The sequence below is a fragment of the Esox lucius genome, chromosome 2, assembly GCF_011004845.1.
Source record: "Esox lucius isolate fEsoLuc1 chromosome 2, fEsoLuc1.pri, whole genome shotgun sequence".
Classification (NCBI taxonomy): domain Eukaryota; kingdom Metazoa; phylum Chordata; class Actinopteri; order Esociformes; family Esocidae; genus Esox; species Esox lucius.
Window position 1 is genome coordinate 22,142,929 of NC_047570.1, and position 20,968 is coordinate 22,163,896.

Sequence of the window (20,968 nt, forward strand, 5' to 3'; positions counted from 1 at the left end):
TATCTGCTAGAAGGCCATGGTGCTTCCCTACAGAGCAAATAGAGGAGCTTCTCCTCCCTACCTTCAGGCACTGCTCAAACCCTTCATTAAACCACCAATGGGCTCTTGAGAGTTCCCAGTCCATGCTGTAAAATCTATTTTCTGTCCTGGCACCTCAGTGGTGGAGCAGGCTTTTACTCAAAACTAGGATGGTAGAGTCTCTAACCATTATCAGAAATCATCTAAAAACTTACATTTTTATTGAGTACAACAGTTCCACTTCCACCTCTGTCTGTTGTTGAATTTTGCTTATTATTTGTATGGTCGTCTTTCCAGCTCTTTTGTAGATTAGAATTGATTAGAATGCACTCTACTAAACGGGATGGTTGTTTCAACCAGATTTCTGAAAATGGATGCACTTACTGTAAATAGTTAAGAAGATGGGCGTCTGCTAAATTACTAAATGTAAACAATGCTGTTTGTATTAATTAATGCTAATTCGTATTGTCATAGCTTATACATTTTTAAGAATTTTATTTTGAGATAGCTGAGACATGTGAAACCAAGTTTAGTCCCTCCCTTAATAGAGTCACAGCCAATAAGTGTTTAAGAACTTTAAGTTAGGATAGCCGAAACAATTGAAACAAAGATGGTCTCTCTAACTTGAATGGTTCAGGAGATACTGCTTTTGAGTTAATTAATGCAAATTATGCTAATTAATGTCGTAGTCTTCGAAAAACGTTTGAGAAATGTTGTTTAGGATAGCCTAAACGTGAAATAGTTGGATTGGACCCTCTTGTTTGAATGGTTCAAGAGATACTGCTTTAGTGTTAATTAACCCAATTTCAGCTAACTAATAGTCGATAAAACGTGTAACTGTAACTACCACTGGGGACATCAAGGCCATGTCCTATGTATATTTTTTGATGTTTTTATTACACCTAATGCATAACAGAAATGGTTAACTGATTTTTTTTTTTTAAAGCTAACATTTTGTAGAATAGATTATTACCATCTTCTTACATAATGCTGTGATTACTTGTATGTTGTATTGTGAATCCAGATAAGCAGATATACGTTTCATATAATCTTTCTTTCAGCATAGACTTTTTTGCAAAGTTTGTTTTTTAACAGTTTTTCTCTCAGCTGTCACAGGTGTTTTATCTTTAGGTATCATCTAAACTCTGGTAATAATTTTTGGATCATCTAAGCTTGCTGGCTGGCTTCAATGAAAAAATGCTTGTCTTGTTGTTTCATTTCCCTATATCAAATTGATTTGAACCCTGGCTAATATTCAAACGGCACAAACTTAACTACAGTTGATAGTGGTGCCAATAAACTAGCTAGTTTTTAGTGTAAATACATTTATACTGAAACTCAATCCATGAAATAATGACTGTAGACTGTATTACAAAGGTAGAATTATATTTCTTGAAAGACTAATTTACAAACTCATATTGACTGACACTTTCTTCTGTATCAGTCAATTTCTTGACTGATACAGAAGAAACGGTAAGATATCAAAACATAGCTACACTTTGGGATTGCAAGACACAAAGGATATACAGAATGACAGGGAAAAGATGAGGTAATGGAGGAAAAGAGAAAGAAACAAGGTGAGATGATGGAGGAAAGAGATATAGCAGATACTGGCAAGAAAGATTTTGAAATGTTGCCTTGTCATTTCAATTATGCTCATAGATGGAAAGTGTGCTATAAACAATTATTTTAAGATAAACACACTCTTTGATTCATAGATATGCAAAGCACCTCATACATTTGTTTTTATTTTCAGAAAGTGGATGGTTGTTTTCTACACAACAACTCCCTATAATGCTCCCTGTCCCTGTAAGCAAAAACATGTTTTTAGAAAGGTTTGTAAATACACAAGTATTTAGTGCCTTTGCCATAACACTCTAAATTGAGCTCAGATGCATCTTGTGTTTGGTCCTTGAGTTGTCTCTAGAACTCGATTGGAGGCAACCTGTGCAACCTGTGATTGGACATGATTTAGAAAGGCTCACACATATCTATAGAAGGTCCCGTACTTCACAGTACATGCCAAAGAAAACAGCAAAACAATGAAATCCAAGAATCTCTCTGAAGACCTCCAAGATAAAATTGTTTCTCTGCAAAATTGGGAGAACCTGCCATTGTAACCATCTCTGCAGGCCTTTATGTATTGTACAGTGGCCAGATGGAAGCCACTCCTAAGTAAAGGGCATATATAATGCAGCTTGATCATGAAAAAAATAATTGGCTCGGGTTGCTGGCTTACGATGGCTACTTTTGATTTGGATGCCATTTTGAATAACCCCACGTGGGAGGATTTTGATAGATGCCGTAAAGTGGATTTACTGGCTTTGGCTGACCATTTTTCTTTAACCATACCAAAGTGTTTAGTTAAAGCGGAGGTCAGAAAACTTGTTAGATGTTTTATTGGAGGAGCAGGTGCTTGTGTTGCCGCTGCCTGAGCCTGCTGCTCCTGTTCGGGATGTGGCTGCTGCTCCTGTAAGCCCGTCCATGTCTGAGGACGAGGGCGAGGCCAAGGCTCCAGCCACACTGCCCCGTTTTGACCCACTCTCCCCGCTGTCAGACAGTGACTCCAGAAGGGATGTCCGTTCGACACGGCTCCAAGTGGAGGCGGAAGAGTGAGCACAGATCAGGCGAGAAACTCTCCAGTTGGAGATGTGCAAACTCGAGGCCGAACAGGGGTCGCGTAAACTTGAGGCAGAGCAGGAGACACGTAGACTTGATCAAGAACTGGAGCTGGAGGCAGAGACGGCGAGGTTAGCCTCTGCTCGTGCAGTGCCTGCTAGTGAGCCATCCTCACCAGCGGGGTCTTCTACTACTTTTAATATTAGCAGACAGATCACCTTGGTACCAGTGTTCAGAGAGTCAGAGGTTGACTCTTATTTTAGCGTGTTTGAGCGTATTGCTTACTGCTCCAGTGTCGATTGACAGGTAAAGCCCAAGAGATTTTGTCAGCACCACCTCTTCAAGACAGTTTGAATTATGACGTGGTCAAAGCAACTGTTCTTCGTGCCTAAGAGCTTGTTCCTGAGGCATATCGACAGAGATTTAGGTCTCAAAAAAAGTAATCTACCCAGACTTACGTGGAGTTTGCTAGAGACAAGGGAACTCTGTTTGACAAATGGCTCACTGCTAGTGAGCCCTAGTCAACCAACACTACGTCAGACTCGGCCGAATGACATACGTCAATGCTTTTATTGTCATCAGCCAGGACATATGGTTAATGAGTGCTTCCTGTTGAAACGCAAACAAGGGACGCCTCTGCACACCAAGCCGCCAATGTCTGAGAAACGACAGGTGCCTCAAGGTAAATGTGGTTTGCAGATTGCAGTTATGAACCATTCATATTTGAGGGATTACGATAACGATTCGTCTCAGCGTCTGGTTAGGATCCTTAGAGATATTTGTGCGGCGCAGTCATTCATCCGATCTAACGTGTTGTCCTTCTCCGAAAATACATACTGTGGATCCAGTGTGTTAGTCCAGGGAATTGAAATGGGAATTGACCCAGAGCCATTGCACTTTGTGAACGTATACTCTGAGCTGGTCAGTGGATCTTTCAGGGTTGGAGTACGTCCTATGTTGCCAGTAAAAGGGGTGACGTTTGTAAAGGGCACCGATATTCCCGGTGGAATGGTGATTCCCATATTGGAGATGTTGGTTAAAAGTGACCAGGCTCTTTTGCAGGAGCTGGCACAGAGGTATCCACATGTGTTCCTCACTTCACACGTGCTCAGGCACAACAAATGGATGACGTGATAGAATTGTCGAGCACTATACTGTCTAGAGAGTTTGACCAAGAGGATTGCTTGTGTGCTACCTCTGGTAAACTGGTGGGGTCTGACAAACAGCCCAGGATTTGGAAGAAGAATGTAGAACATGTTGCTGACGCAACACAGTTACCGGTAACTCGTGAGCAGCTGGTTGCAAAAACCAAAAGGGTGACAATAACCTTGCTAAAAAAAAAAATATATAGTGTTGTCTCAGTGGAGGAGCTTAAGAAGAAAAACATGGCATACTTAATTGATGGTAATCTCCTCATGCACAAATGGACATCCCATGGTGACGCCGGTGGAGATTGGAATGCTATTTACCAAATAGTGGTTCCTACAGCCTTTCGACAAACTGTTTTATCCCGTGCTCACGATCACCAGTGGTCTGGTCATTTGGGAGTCACCAAGACTTATGCTGGGGTTCTGCAACATTTCTTTTGGCCCGGTTTAAAACAGGATGTGGCTCAGTACTGTCAGACATGCCACACCTGCCAGGTAACTGGAAAACCAAACCAGGTTACTCCTCCCGCTCCTCTTTGTACCATACCCGCCATAGGCAAACCCTTCGAACATGTGGTTGTTGATTGTGTTGGACCATTACCGAAAACAAAAGCTGGTAACCAGTTTCTGTTGACGATTATGTGTGTGGCCACATGATACCCAGAGGCCATTCCTCTGCGAAGGATTACTGCTCCGGTGGTGAGAAAAGCCTTGATTAAATTATTTTCAACGTTTGGGTTACCTAAGGTGGTAGAAACTGATCACAGTTCAAATTTCCTTTCTAATCTTTCCAAAGCTTTCCAAAAGCTTTACGTGAGTCGCTTTTGTGAGCGCCTACATGGTGCAGGTGCGCTGGCAAAGGAAGCCCTGTATTCCTCACAGAGACGTATGAAACGTCATTATGATAAACATGTTGTTTCTCGTCCTCTGCAGTCGGGTGACCGAGTTCTTATGTTGCGGTCTGTACCAGGAGCATCACTGTTAGCGCATTTCTTGGGTCCAACTCAGCCCCTTTTCCCTAACCCCTTTATCGTGTGATTATAATAAACATTTTATGTTTGACGTTAGCTTTGGTTGTCTGTGTCGTTTGTTCTCACTGTGCCTTTACACTACACTCATTTGTATGAGTTTTATGTTACGGGTCTCTGTACCATCCACCCTAGACTGCTAGAGCCACAGGGTTCGTAACAATGGGGATGTTTCTCAGGGACAGGGAGGCTGTTCAGGATTTAGGGAAAGATGAACTGAGTAGCATACAGAGTGACAGAAAATCTGAACCACATCTCAGGGACGCCAACAGGAATGACAGGGCCCAGGACAGAATTTAACATTTAGGACCCAAACAACGGGCCACAAAATAAATTAATAGTAATAATATTACTGTCCAGAAAAACAGCCATAAACGTTTTATTGTTTAATATTTTAATTCATAACTAGGCCACATTGAAATGCATTTGTTTTCAACACATTTATTAAGTCATATCTTTTCAATTTATAACGTACTCAGTCACAATCTGCCATTACTACATGCTACACATAGTTAGACGTTCTCTTTTAGATTTGTCCTTCCATTTCTGTGCTCCTAGTTTTGGTTGGATGGTGGCAATGTTTTAGCCAGATAGCTACAGTACTGTAGTTAGACAAATGTATTGGTTAAATGTTTTTGTTTTTTTAAGCTGCACTATGTAGGATTTTTTTCAGAAAAAAAACAACAATTACAACATTTTGCAATTACTCACCCGTCAGAAAGCGGTTCCGAATCAATTCCCGATAGAGAATCACGTTCTGAATAAAAAAAAAAAGAAAAATGAAATGACCTGTTCCAAAGAAAAGCGCTAAACTCAGAGCTTTAACAAAGTTATGTTGGCGCTGGTGTTTAAGGTTTTACCCTGGTTGGCTGTTGGTGTTGGGTTATCATTGATTGGCTGTTGCAGAACGTTCACGATTGTCCCCCTGTCGGCGTCACTGCCAAATCTACTTCTGTGAGAAATTACTTCCCTCTGGGATTTTTAGATCCACTTCAAATAAGGTCTGCATTTCATGTCTGCGTTTTGATAGCTGTTTAAATATGGTCTGCACAACCATTTCTGCGTTTTGATAACTGTGTAAATATATGTAGGACAAGGTGACTTTTAACAATCATTTTGTCTATTTTTAGCAATATTTTTTGTTGAGTTAATTGATGCAAATATGTTGACAAATGGACCTTGTCCCGATGAGAGTTACACGGTTATCAAAACACTTAGCTGGAGTACGCATGAATGACACACCAACCTTATTTGAAGTGATTCCTAAATTGCTTATGGGATAAATGAATGGTAAAATATGTAAAGAGACACGTTCTGATTTTGCCACTAGGTTTTGTGGGCGTTATGGCAAGTCAACTATTCCTCTCAATTCAAGCTGGCTGAGTTACTTAAGAGATCACCCAAACCAAATTCTGATTAGATATTATTTACTCTTTTTTATTAACCCTTCTTTTTCCAACCCAAACTGAAGAAATGGAATCGGAACGCCATTTAAATAATTGAAAAGTTACAATTAATTATAAAATAACTAAATATTACAAAATGATAATATGAATACATATATTTGTATCAACCTTATGCATTAGAAGGCCATGAGTGGGACTTTGTAATGATTCAAAAGCAATCCCTCCACCACTGTAAACATGTATTTTTTACTAAAAGCACGAGGTACTTGGAAAACAGGCTTATTTAACCTACCAGAGATACATGAACGCTGAATGTTTGAAAATCCATTAAAATCCCCATCCATGTGTATGATTTATGGTGGATTATGTTAATTACATGAAGACATTAGTAATTTCCTCATTGTAGCCAATGAAGGCAAAATTAATCGTTATTACCATTTTGTTGAACAATATCATACTTATTCTTTTGTTATTAGCACATTATTGAAAGCAATGGTTAGCCCTATCTGAAATGCACAAAGATCTTAACATGAGTAGCCTAATGGTTATAATAGGCTATTTGACTAGTGCATGCCTCTCATGAGAAGTGCCCCTAGCGTCGGACAATCGTATTGGACTAACTGATCTGTCCTATCTGTTTCACATCTTGCGACGCTGAACGCAGTGGTTAGAAACGCTGTTGCGGGAGGGCGTATGGACTCAGGCATCCGTAACGCAGTGAGCACTTTTCAATACACAAGACTTGAACGGATTGTTGGCGTCATTATCATTTTAGTCAGTTAGGTTCGTGATTTTCCTTCGTTATATTTTTTCAACTGGAGGCCTTTCATTGAAAAGTGGGTGTCTCCTCAATACTGGTGTGTTCAGGCAGCGGCGAGTGCAGAAGCGTGTCCTCGATGGCTGGGTGGAAGGACGGCTCGGTGCAGGAGAAGTATCGACTGGTTGTGGTTGGAGGTGGCGGTGTCGGGAAGTCAGCCCTAACTATACAATTTATACAGGTTAGTAAATAGTCGTCATTTGTCCAGGCACTTTGTAAGGAATGTTTGGAAATCTGTAGTGAGGTTGACTGAGCTGTTGCGAATGGGGACTCAAAAGCGAATGAAGAGGGTTAAGTTTATTTTCTTCTCGAAACAGTCGATTATATTCACCGAGGCCTGTTTCGTACAGAGCAATGCTTAATAAATGAAGAATAAGTATAGCCTATTTGTTAATCAATGGGTAGGCCTAACAGTTGGCAATGCATTCGCTGGGCTATGGAAAATAAATTCTAGAAGAAATATTGAAGAAATAATCACGTGTGATTAAGGTTGTTCTGTAATTACGCACCAATTTGACACCAAATTAAGTATCATAACGTTTGGTTATTCTTATAGTTTGCTGTAATTTGTGCTGTGCCTATATGAAGAGTGATTCGACTTATCTTTTTTCGTAGGGTATTAATCAAAATGTCACTTGTGTTACATTGTCTAATTCAAAGTTAATCAAAAATGTATTACAGGAATTGCCAAAAATGTATTACAGGAATAGCTTAAACACTTCTTCGCAAAGTTGAGTAAATACCCCAATATTAGACCTCCGTTTTAATTAATCATTAACACGGATACAGTAAACATGTATTCCCCCATTACTAATGCATCACGCTGTGGACAAATCAGTGTAATTTTACAAGTGCCAGATCTTTATGGCAAGAGAATTTACCCAAGTCGAGTCAAAATGTGGCCTGTGTTTGATAATGTCAACCATATCCCTGATCATGTGTGCCAGATTTGAGCACTGGAGCACGGAGTTTAACAGATTAAGTTGTGTGATCACTATGAATGTTATTGCATATCTTGTGTATTTGCAACATCAGCACTAAATGTTGTTTCATTAAAGACATTTTTGAATGTGTTTGTCAGTAGCAGCAATGTTTTATGTAGTAATGTGAGCAAATGTCTCATCTCCTATGGTAATTCACAAACCTTTTCTTATCAGGCCTATGATGTCTGAAATGGGATGTAACTAACTGACAAACTAAGGTACTAATGGACAGAAGGAGAATGATCCAGAGTCAACGAAGTAAAGTAATTGTGCATTATTTGTTCTGTCCAGGAATTATTGAATCAAATAATTGATTGATTTTAGATGCTACAACCCCCTCCAAATTTCGCACAAACCTGTCTGTGTTTGACACTTGTCTGTCTTACTAATCAGTCTTGCAACTGGGCAACATGTTGCAGAAGACAGGAAGTTGAACAGAGTATACAAGTTTTGTTTTGATTAGCTTTTGAGAACTTTCAATAAATTCCCAGATTTTCCTGAACTTCTAGCTTGAGGACTCTGCATTTCCTACATGTTCCTTAAAGATCCTGTGAATCCTTCAGCCGGAATTTGGGTAAAACCCCACTTCTGAGATTCTGAAGTTGTGGCTACACTGTAGCCTAACAAATAAGTTCTGATTCTGCTGGGCATGAAAGCCTAAATCTGAAAATCAAAACTACTATGTCAATTTACATTGCTCTGCACTTTGGAATATTAACAAACCCTATGTCCTATTTCCTACCATATTTATTAATGCCCATGTTTATTATCAGGCAATGAGTAAACCTGTTAAATATCCAATCCTGGTTTAGCCAACCAAATTACCTTTACATGGATCCAAACAAATTGTCAGTCGGACTACACATCCATAATTGTAAGCATACTATTTACAGGAAATATGCTGCCTCTCTCTAGTTGGTATTGTGTGTTCCTTATTTATCTGTTTATATTATCAATCCCTTTTGTTGCTCTAAAAATTGCAGAGCAATGACAGCTGCTTCCAAAGATAGTTGTTTTTCAGGGCAATGGCTCAAGCAACCATTGCACAGCCACAGTTGTCCTTAATAGCTTTGTCAATGATAGCCTTGTCTAACACACACACACACACACATTTACTGAAACTTGTAGCTGCTTTATGTGATGTGCTTGTGCTTTGTCTCTACTTTCTTCTCTTTTGTGTTGTTTTCTGACATGTTCTTAATGTGTTGTGTTTGTTGTCATGATGTGCTTCTATAATGTTGTGTTGATGACTGGTTGTGTCTTGCTACAAGGTTGTGCTATTGCGATTTTGAGTTTTTGTCATCCTCTGCTGCTGCCCATGTTGTGAGGTCTGTCTTCATGCAGTTTTACAGTGTTGTGATGAGCTCAAGTTTATTTGCTATTGTATTTTTGGTGTTGCTTATGTTACATTTTATGCCACTGCTCATTGTTATGGATCTACAACTATAAGTATTGTATATTAAAAGCCGTATATGATGATGATGATTATTATTATTATTATTATTATTAGCAAATGCTTTTTTGGGTGAAATTATGAAAGTGTTGGTTCCAGCAGAGATAGGCAACAGTAGACACAACTGATGAGACTGTCATGTGATTAGTTACTATCAAGTAACCAGACTGTTAATGTGTTGTAAGTAACGTCTTCTTATGTTATGAACCCAGTGTCCCTATAGAATGATATTGTTGTTTGTCATTAGAATATAGATAGGTTGGATAAGACCTCTGCAGTTCACATCAGCCCTTCACAGAATGTTTCTGCAGGATTGCTTTTTCTTCGTTTACAAACTTAGCAATTCAGAACCTTGGTCTCAAATCTGCGTCCAGTCTTGATCAATACTGTAAAACTGTACTCTTCATGATAACCAATCAACTGTGTTCTTTGTGGATAGCACTGTAACATAATGACATGCAACCATATATTTTAGATGAGCATCACCCTCCTATCTATTCATTTGTACATCTAAAACGCTAAGGAGACTCACATACTATATGTCAGGTCTGTGATAAATGGGTACTGCGGAAGGTTTGGAGGAGACGTCACTCATTCTGTGCCTGCTTGCCCATTGACCAGCCAGGCCCCAAGCTGAGAGAGAGCGAGTGGGTCAATGCGTTTTGAGAGGAACACATTGTAGCTGCCTGTTACTGCTGGGGGATATGAGGAATGCACTTTCTAACTTTTCTCAGTCTCCTCCAGTTTTAAATTTTAGGAGGAGATGAGGTCCTGGTCCACATCTGCGGAGTACCTGGTTTGGGGGGCCCGTTGCTTTCCCTGTCCTTATCCACCTGGTCATACTTTTGACCTAGTCTAAAATCAAATAGACTCTGGATTTAGCCCAGATAAATGTATAAATTATTCCAATTGGACTCTTAATATCTCACCCGGCACAGCCAGAAGAGGACTGGTCACCCTTCGGAGCCTGGGTCCTCTCTAGGTTTCTTCCTAAAATTTCGGCCTTCTTAGGGAGTTTTTCCTAGCCACTGAAATCCAACACTACTGTTGTTTGCTCCTTGGGGTTTAAGGCCGGGTGTCTCTGTAAAGCACTTTGTGACAACTGCTGTTGTAAAAAGGGCTTTATAAATAAATTTGATTGATTGATTGTTACAGCAGGTCATAGAAAGTTTGTGGGACACTCTCCCTAAATTATTTAGGTAATGTTTTGGTTTGTGCGCCATTGCAGCTGGTCGAACAACTGCATGGGGTTAGTTCATTTTTCTTATTGATTATTTGGTATATGTATGGATATATAGGAATAAAGGGATTTTGAAAAATTAGTAGGATGTTAACAGTATCGGCAAGCAACTACAGCACTGTCACATAGTTTTTTAGAAGTCAGCTGCCAGAGGAAAAGCCTGACAGCTGGAGTTTAGTCAAGGCTTTCCCAAGCAGATCTGTGTTAGGGAGGTTGGTGGGTGGAGGATTGGTTGGGGTGTGGGCTGGGGGGTTGTTTGAGTCATGTTTGGTTAGTGAGCGTGGAACAGTTGGAATCAGGGTCTTTGGAAAAGGAAGTCCCTCCACTCCTGTTCTTCTCAGTGGACCTCCTAGATTTCTATTGGAAAACAAGAGCCGGAGCCTGCCTGGCTGGGATTGTGATCGTGTGTTAGTGAGCACGTAAATAGATTGACTGGGAAAAACAACTTGCTCACTTTTTACATTAAAAGGATTACAGAGATGTATTTACATAGAGATATGGGACACTTCTATCCTATTAACCAGGCTTGGCCTCTTTTGAATGGGATAAAAAAAAAAAAAAAAAAGAGACTCCTAAGGCTCACAGGAACCTTTGGGGTTACAGAGTAGCGAGGATGATGATGTCGCTCACTCCAAAAAGAGTGTCAGGGCAGGCCACTAGGAGTAGTTGAAGAGGCTACAGCAGAGCCAAGCCAGTCAGCCTGGACTGGCAGAGAGATCCTAAAATATTGAGTCATCTGACAAAAGCTATGCTACATAGATTGTTAACGTGACATCTGTGAGCCAAGACACAACAAGACTGTGTGACGCATTAGGTGGTCCGGGTCCAGCCATTTGATCCCATATATAATGTCATATAAAAAACATTTCTGTTATGGTTCCTTTGTGGAATTTATCATTAGTAACCATGTCATCTGTATAAGTGAAATGCTATTGTCTTTCTGGGTTGAATGATTGTAGTGAAACATGCTGTTATACTAACACATAGCTGTTAGCCTTTATCCCTGGCTCTGTTTCATTACAGGATGCTGGAGTTGACTTTCTGCTGTGCACATCCAGTGGGAGAGCACTGTATCCAGCCTGATAATCATAAAGGCTTTGATATAGACCAGTGATGTTTCAGTAGGATTAAAGCATTTCAAATGTTATATTATCTGTGTTGCTTTAACAATATGTAAATAGTTAAAGAATGAATGACTAAGAAAAAAAAAAAGTAACTATTGGTTTACATTGTTGAGTCTTAAGATATATTCCTGTGATTGCACATTGCGATATCTAGCATAAAAAATGGGCAAGTTCATTATTGTTTGATTTGTTTCAAATTCAATGAGGGTCTGTATAAAGGGAAATGTCTTTAGTGTGGTCATATTTTGCAGGAGATTATGATGTGCAGCTCCCTTTACACCTCATTTAATGGGCAGTATGCACATAGCCTGTCTTCAAGAGCCAAGTCGGCCTATAGCAGCCCCTCCTCATAAGAAAGGCCATGCTCATTCATTGTTATTTATTTTGGGTCAGTCACAGTGGTAAGGTGTACTCTTTATTTAGGGCAAGGTAGATTTTTTTTTTGTTGCTTGATTCTTTCCAGTGTGCCACTTTTCTCTTTTTTTCTTTTCTCATGGTTTAGTTGGGTCTAACAGTGTTTTTCTCTCTCCTTTCTTTGGTCTTTGTTTCTCTTTCATTTTCTTTCGCTTTCTCTGATTACAGTGATGGGGTCTCACTCTGGGTGTTGCTTAGGCGATGTTGTAACGGCTGTAGTGTGTGGTGCAACATGGACTTCTCTGTCTGTCTAGGGACTCCCGTGGTGTCTTCCTAGTAATTCAGTCCACAGGTTCTCTCTCATATTCTGAGTATGGTTTTCATTACTGAGATATGAGGTAATTTAGAAGGAATGCCTCTACTCTGGGTAGTAATTGAATGAATACAGATTTAGGAAGTGGGCAGACTTTTCTGGGCATGTGTAGTCATGGTGCTGGACTGATGGTGTGTGTGTGTGTGTGTGTGTGTGTGTGTGTTTGCACGCTTTGAACACATTTCTATGAAGTAGACACAACTGGTTAAGTGTTTGTACTGGTGAAGGGGGTGTGCATTCCCACACTCCCTGGACGAGGTATAACAGAATACCAGGCAGTGTGGAAACTGCCTTGACCAAGCACACTTTAAACCTATTTTTGGACTTCGGCAGTGTTGTTGCGCTCTCTCTAGCTTGTCACATACCATAACGCTGATAGAGGGTCTGCAATTCCATTTGGGTTCGAGCTGTTCTACATGTCCTTTGAGGGAGTTAATAAACCCTTACATTTAGCTTTCTAGATGCGACAGGATATGGTTTACTGATGACCGTACTCAGTTTATTACAAAGGCGGTTGTGAAGAAGTGTTCTTGTGCCTGAATGCTTACTTGGTGTTGCGTGTGGCTGCCAAGGCTGGTGATTAGGAAACATTGTTTGTTTTCCACGAGGGTCACCTGTTGATTTCTCACAGAGTTGGGTCATTGACTGTGTCCCTCTGAATTATACCATTCTTAACAGCTTTGAGCAGGGATGCAGTTTTCAAAGCATTCATTGTGAACAACAATAGAACAATACTTTTACTGCTTACAGAACAAAACAAAAAAGAGTCCAATAGGAGTATTATTTTGGACTGCATGTTTTTTTTTAAGAGGGAGACTAAAAGTTATGTTGGAATAGGTTACTTCATGCATTGACATTCATGTACGCTACTGCAAAAGACATAGGCCATCATATGTTTTAAAACACTATTTTACATTGAAGTAAATGTAAAGAAACATAAATGGAGAGAAACACAAATTGTTCAGTTTTAAACAAGTCAGTATTTTGTGTTTTCCCTTAGAATGCAAAACTGAAGACATTTGCTTTGGTAGGCAGTTATATCATTTATTCTAATAGTGGTAAGTACTTCCAGGCTTCTTGTGGATTCAACACAACTCTTCTTTGACATCGGTTGTGATTTAAGAAACTTCCATATCGCAACATGCCTTAGTAACAATTAAACACATGGCTACAAATTATGATGGATTGGCTGGCAATAATTTTTTTCTGATCCATTTTATTGCCAGACATGGCCCACCTCTATCCTGTCCTCTCAGCCAAGGTATTTCCCCCCCCAATTAGACCATAAAACACGTAACGCGTGAGTATGATTTTTAATGTTACCCAGTAAATTGGACTGTTCACTTGCATTGGCAGTTCGAACTCTAATCAACATTGCAAATCTACCAAGCATTCGAACAAAACAATATCAGTAACCTAGAAACATGAGATTAAGTCTCCCTTAAAGATGCAGTGCACTATTTCTGGCAACTAGTTGTAAAAATGGTACACATTAAAGTCACAAATCCACAAATCCTGGCCCTTTTTATTCAGCTGGTTTGACAATGTTTAGTGGTAGATGGAGTGGGCGTTTGCTTGGTACTCAGCCAACTTTTCAGTCATAGAAACAATTTACTGACTAATGTTAACTGTCTACTACTCTCAATCTGACTGAATGAGGATAATTGATGCACAATGTGTTTGGCAATGTAGGCAAAATTGCAGCCATAGATACATACAACACAGATCTTATGAAAATAAGAGCCACTCTAACATGCAGCTGAATTTAAGCCCAATCTGTACTTTGTGGTAAATAAGGATTTCTTTGACTTGTCCATTCAGACCTGCTTAGTCTCAGTCTACATTCTTCTTGTCCCATAAATGTTTTTTTACTTGGACAAGAGTTAATGTTGAGCTTTGATTATGTTGAGGTCAAGGCTCTGAGGTGACCAGTCATATCCTGTGGGTGATCCATTTGCTGACTTCCGCTGCAGGTACGTCATACTCATCTTTGGAAATTCTTTGGGCGTGTTATTACCATTTATTACTGATGTATCAAAAATGATGGCAGGGAGTCAAGTTTCTCTATGAGCTTCATTTTATTTAAAATAATATTGGTATCTCAATCAGCAATGCTTAGTCTTAGTAGGTTTGTTATGTTGATCATAGACTCCTCACGTCTCTTTGTAGATGCTTTTTTGTGTGTCTAAAAGGGTTTGAAGGTAGTGATGGCTGCTAGCGTTACGTTTCTTTTGAATGTAAGATTTCAAGATATGCCCCTCATAGTCCCACTGAAGGTTTTGTTTCGGGTTGCCAATCATTTTTGTGCTGGATCAGAAGATCACAGGCCAATCTATTTTACTTCATTTTTGCTGTTTGGTGATAAAATAAGCCAAAAAGAAAGCTTTTTAAAATTAAATATTGCTACCTGTTTTATAACAGTAACCTAAAGTTTAGTTTAAAAAAGTGTTTGCTTTGTTTTAAGTCATAGATTGGTTTTCCTAATTGACAATTAGAAAGGGTGACTAGCTGATTGATTACTTTAAGCAAATATTGACCCATTCTGATTGCTGGCTAATTGACTGTTGCATAATTTGTTGTGTTTGTTGGTTTATGCTGTGTCATAAATGTCAATCGGAGTTAGATGCTGCTTTAAAAGAAATGTCTTGTGTGTGGTAGTGCTCCAGGCTCAAGGCATGTCTTCACATCGACTCAGATTGAAGGAGCTTTATTTCAGAAGGATTCAGCTGAACGCAAGGGAGGAAGCCTCCATATCACTGTTGTTATCAGTGCCTAATTGAGTCTTGGAAAATGTTTTTTTCTATTATGTTTTTATGGTTTTTCTGCCAAACATTTGATTTACATTTTGCACACCGTGCAGATTGCTGTTTCCCTTGCTGTCTTCTCAAATTCATTTTATATGATGCTGACAGGGCCCTTTCTTCTAAATCTTTCTTTCCTTACCACCTGCCTTTCCTTTCATAATGATATACAGTACCAGTCTAGTTTGGGCACAACTACTCATTCAAGAGTATTTCTTTATTTGTATTATTTTCCGCATTGAACTAGATGATGACTCATCTGGCTGCTGAACGAAACAAACTACCCATATCCCCGTGTCCACTTAATTGCACAGCCTCTGATTTGACTTCTTTAGGGAAATTATGTGTTGAGCTCACACAAAAAAAATACTGAAATGGGTTCTGAAATAGATTCTAACTAATTGAAATGATGTTGGTTCAATTATTTAGGAATCTAAAAATAACCAACATTTCAGTTAATCTCCCAGCACTGTCAGGTACATGGAGTCTAATGAAGTGCTAACAGCAGTCAGAGAGGCTGTGTTATTGCTACTGTGTTATTCTTGTAAATTTGGTTTGTTCCTTTTTGAGTTTCACTCATTGAGTACCACAGCAATGTATTCGTTGTTGCTATGCACAGGGATTGTTTATTTAGCATTCCTTCTATCATGATCATGGCTATTCATAGAGAAAAGTAGAGGGATAGAGTGTTGGGGTGTTGAGAGAGACAGTGATCAGTTAGAGAAAAGCAGAGTGTATGCGTGTGTTGCTGCCCACAATTCCCCTACTTTCAATTCCTCGCAGTGTCTTTCTGTCTTTTCTCTGTCTCTCTGCCCCCGCCCCCCCATTCTGTCACGCATCATAGTGTGTATTTACTCCTGTGGCTTTTCAAAGGCCCTGCCATCACTTTAGGTATCCTGTTTACCTGAATCAACTGCTAGTAGATACCATGTTTGTCAGGGCCTGACTCACACCTCATCTTCTGACACACCCACCCACACACACACACACACACACGAACATGAGACTGGGTTGACAGTTTCAACAAAATACCACAACAATGGATGCTAACTCTCACTTTGCAGAGCAGAAGATGAATGCTGTACATTTCCATGAAGTCACTTTGGGTATGCAAACATTATTCTTTTTTTTTTTCTTTCAACTGTTATGTAAATTCCAGTACATTGATGATTTAGCAAACAGTGACTTTGATTCTATGGGTTGCCAGGGATGGCGGGGGGAAAGGATCCAGAGAGTGCATGTGTTTCTGTTCAGATAATCACCTTCTAGCATGAACAGGAACACATTAGAATATGTCTGTCTGTCCTGAGGCTGTTTAATGGTCTGCAGAGACACAGGGAACATATGCCTCCCATCTCCAAGCTCACACAGATGACATCTGCTGTCGCTCATTCCAACCAGCTTCCCCACATTTGGCCCAATCCATAGTAACATTCAAAGAGGGACAGCCGGTGTGTGAAAAGAGGAGGAAGTGTTATGTGTGTCACATCCGCGAGTCCCTGTGTGTGAACCCGTTGCACCGTTGACCTATTTAAGCTCTGTGACCTTCTCACATATTTACCTTAGACTTTGTGGTTGACCGTTCAATTTAGCTATGGATCCGTCAGGGCCTCTCAGGCCTCCCGTTCTGTATCATATGCATTATGTGTGACTGTGACGTAGCACCGCCTTAGGCTTGTAATCAGGTGATTTCTCAGCAGCAGCCCGTACTGCAGCAGCTAGCTGGGTTGTGCGTAGCGTTGACAGGGTTCTCGTTGTGTTCGCTGAGGCTGTGGTCTGTGGTGCAACATAGACAGTGTTATTGACACCATCTTCATGATGAAGTACTCCATTTCTTGGCTAATTTAGAATATAACACCTGACTGCTTTTTCTACCCTCTTACTGCATTTAGATGATTGGCTTAATTGCCAGGCTGCCTGTCTGGTCCTGTCACATGTCCTTCTCCTTTTTTGATCATTTTTAATTCCATCTTCAATTGATTAGCCGGTCTATCTCTACTACTGTTGTTTGTTTGTGCATAACCTAAAACCTAAGTAGAATTACTGTCGTACATCAGTTGAAAATACAAGGATGTTAGGGCAGATGCGACTAATAGTATATGAAGAACTTACACTCCTGCAAATGACCACCATGCCAAACATGGATAAGATACAAATGACCAATCAGGTGGATTGCGCTTGTGCACATATTTACATAATTTGTAGAACTTCACTTGCTAAAAAGGTTCACCCTTCCACATGGAATTTATCAATCTGTTCCAAAACCATACTTTGAAAGGAGATCTCAACTTGACAAAGTCACCTCACCTTGATTCAGAAATATCACCACTGATCATAATGGGTTTTATGTGTGGTTGTTTGGTGTGGGGGCGTTTGGTGGGGGGTGGCGAGGTGGGCGCGCCCTGCTTTCAGAAACCAACTATTGACATCTGAGGCTGAGCTGATAATGACTCATTATGAATGGACACCTGTTGGGGGACTCCTTTCATTTGGTGGAAATTCTCAACAGTACATGAATGACTCCCTGTCTGTGCTGATTACTGTAAGCTTGCAAGCTTGTGGCTACCTTATATCCTTAATAATTGGTCCTGAAAATGTCACTGTGGGCTGGTGGGTGGCTTAGCTGCTGTTCTACTGTTTAGAGAGACAGGGTCAATAGTTATGGCTCCTAATATGTACTTTTGTTAGTCTCAACAAACACAATTGAAGAAGAATGTTTAGTTGGCACAAGGAACGTGCACACCAGTTCAAAAGCCAACAAGTATGATTTCATAAATGGTTGGTATGTCTAAACAATTCTTTTGTTTTTGTCTTCCGCTCAACCTGACTGTCCATTTAAAGTGGCCTTTTTGAAGACCTGAGAGCCTTAACTGTCTCGCCCCCCAAAAACTCCTGATGCCTAGCTAATTGTTTTTATGTTTTTGTTTGTTTTCTCATGATACACATCCACTCCCCTCACCTGGAATGGATGGTTTGATTGAAATGCATCCCTTATATTGATGATGTTCTTTTGTGAGGGCTCACGAGGAAGTGCTGGTGGGCGTCACTGCTCATTCTGAATGGGCGGCCTGCCCGCTGGCCCTGGCTGTTGGAGTCTTGAAGCAGTAGAGTGACGTCCATTAACTGTTATTTATGGGGAGCTGCCTACTGAGGTAATAACATTTTTGCTGTCTGTGTAGTGTGACTGCTGGCCTAAAACGGTAATGGTGCTGCGTTTCTGACCTGCTGCCAAGAAGAGACCTTATTCTCTCTAACACATCATCCTGAGCTAAGCTTACCGTCTGGAGAAATACCACCAATGCTAATAGTGTGCCACTACAGGAGATGAATATGTAATAGGATCGTACTGTAAAGGAGGATATGTGTCTTAAAGCTACTGTTACTGCAATTGAAACATGAAAGTAAAATATAGGGCAAAGTAGGTGGTTGTGTGCTAGGTGAAGTAGTGGACACTACACACACAGGAGGCAGTCAGGTGAGCCCTGTCTTGGGTCTGAGTCAGGATTTCTACTTACAACATGGCTGACTGGTGGTTACTGACCCTCGACTCTCTGCCTTTCTTGTTACCAAACCTTAAACGCATAGACTGTTCTACTTCCTGTTGTGGGAAAACAACCCTCTCTGTTGTATCAGATGCAGCTTCATAAGGGTTTATCAGTGTAATATATAGCCATAGTAAAAAAGTGTCCTCATACTAGACTTGGTACATGTTATTAATTGAAACAACATTATACGGACTGTCCTTAACACACAACCTATTAGTTCACACTGCTATGAACTTCCAACGTTCCCCCATTTCTGTGTCAGATTGAGAATTTATTATGACTACATTTCCATGGTGTTTGCTAGTACATTTTCGCTTGTTTTGACCTTTTTCTTTAGAAGAAAAGCTCAAGGGGAACTCCTACTTAATTCTGTCATTCAATAAGAATGTTTAATGAGATGTGTGGTAACTGTTGCAAAAGAATGGGAAAGAAAGAAAAACAATTAACCTAATTTGCTAGTAATGTAGGATGACTCAGCAATTCTTGAACACAGGCTCCATGTAACAATGGCAAACAACCTAATCACTTTATCAATATCTCTATACAATGTGCCTATTGTTCCAGTATGGTCATGCTTTCCAGGGGAAACAAACCCCTCTTCCCTAGGTACTTCTAGACTTAAGACTTAAAACATGGTAGGTTTAAGGGTGCGTACAATAAGCTGAATGCACTTTGACGTTAATCTCAGCTTTGTTAAAAAATACCCGAAAGATATTAATGCATCTGTTGTTCAGAAATCAGGGCCTTAATTGGCAACTGAAACGTGTATTCTCGTTGGATCTCCTTGCGACATTCTAGGCCAGGTTTAACAGTGTACGTCCACTGTTCTGGCGTGAATTCGCCTACAAATGTGCCACCTTACCCCAGATGGCTGCTTATGGACAGCTCAAACGGCCGCGCTGCCTTCCAGAGATCCTTTGCGCAACCGTCAACAACGCCTTGACGCTGTTCATAGAAATGTAATTGTATCTTCTATGAACAACGTCAAGGCGTTGTTGACGGTTGCGCAAAGCATCACTGGAAGGCAGCGCGGCCGTTTGAGCTGTTCTGGCGTGTCAATAAGTTGGGCCACGAATCTGCATGACGCCAGGCGTCATCCAATGGAAGGTGGGTCTTTTATAAACAAGAGGCAGTCTTCCTTGTTGGTCCATCGTTGTACTGCAACGGCACATGTGAAATATTTTTGCTCCATGTGGAAAGTTCTGCTACCAACTGGAGGAAACGCAAATTGTAGTGGGGGACAAGCGCAATAATGCTTGGAGGATTGTGGCAGAGATTGTTGGTGTCTCGGGTCAGTTTTATAAGTTAGCACTGTTTCTAAATATGGCAGCACCACAATTACGTTGCCTGCTAGCATAGTGCTCATTACAAAATGTGTTTTTATTTTGCCCATGAGTGTGAAAAATAATTTTGGTTGGTTTCATGTTAAAAAAAAATCACGAAGGGCTGTCAACACAGCCCTCCCCCCGCTGAAAGATAAGCACCCGTAGTGGTTACTTCGCGCATGATGGTAAAGTACGGACTGTTCAGTACATAGTAAACTAGTATGCCAGTATAGAGACCGTCGGGGACAGACTACCTCATAAAATTGCGTCTCAGCATTAGATTTTGCCAAGTTTGAATAATTAGCTAGACACCATTAAACATTGTGTTAAACTGACTAACATTTCTTATTAAGTTTACTTCCACCACAAATAGCATCTGTGAACTGTATGGCTTTTGCCACTGGCTGTTTTAAGAGCTTATTAGCCAGTAATAAGCCTACTAGTATCTACTTACTACTTGGAATAGTCATAAGAATTGAGTAATTGCTAGCGAGACTGAAGACGATCTTTACTCTGCCAAAGCTATTGAATTTCATGGCACAACGTTCCTTTTTCTGTCATACGTAAATTACATTAATGCAATCAATATATATGACGATAAAACTTTTTCGTCAAGTGAAAAGACGAGAGAATCGTGGAAACCCCTCCTCATTTACTGCGCACAAGAGGTTGTGGTTTATGTTACCCCAAAAAGCATGCACAGGAGGCGTACTATATAGTATGCAAGTATGTGA

General features: G+C 40.2%; 1 protein-coding gene across 2 annotated transcripts in view; it reads left to right on the forward strand.

The window, feature by feature from the left end:
- The first annotated feature begins 6,831 nt into the window (after positions 1–6,831).
- The window catches only part of rras2 (RAS related 2), a 43,726-nt gene continuing 29,589 nt past the window's right edge, over positions 6,832–20,968 (forward strand). Inside the window, exon 1 of one of the 2 annotated variants that reach the window (XM_010890512.5) lies at positions 6,832–7,217. In XM_010890512.5, the coding sequence (XP_010888814.1) occupies positions 7,116–7,217 (102 nt within the window). In that variant the 5' untranslated portion in view covers positions 6,832–7,115. Of the gene's footprint in view, positions 7,218–16,379; positions 16,471–20,968 lie in introns of those variants that run through there. The other variant, XM_010890513.5, reaches the window with a different exon arrangement.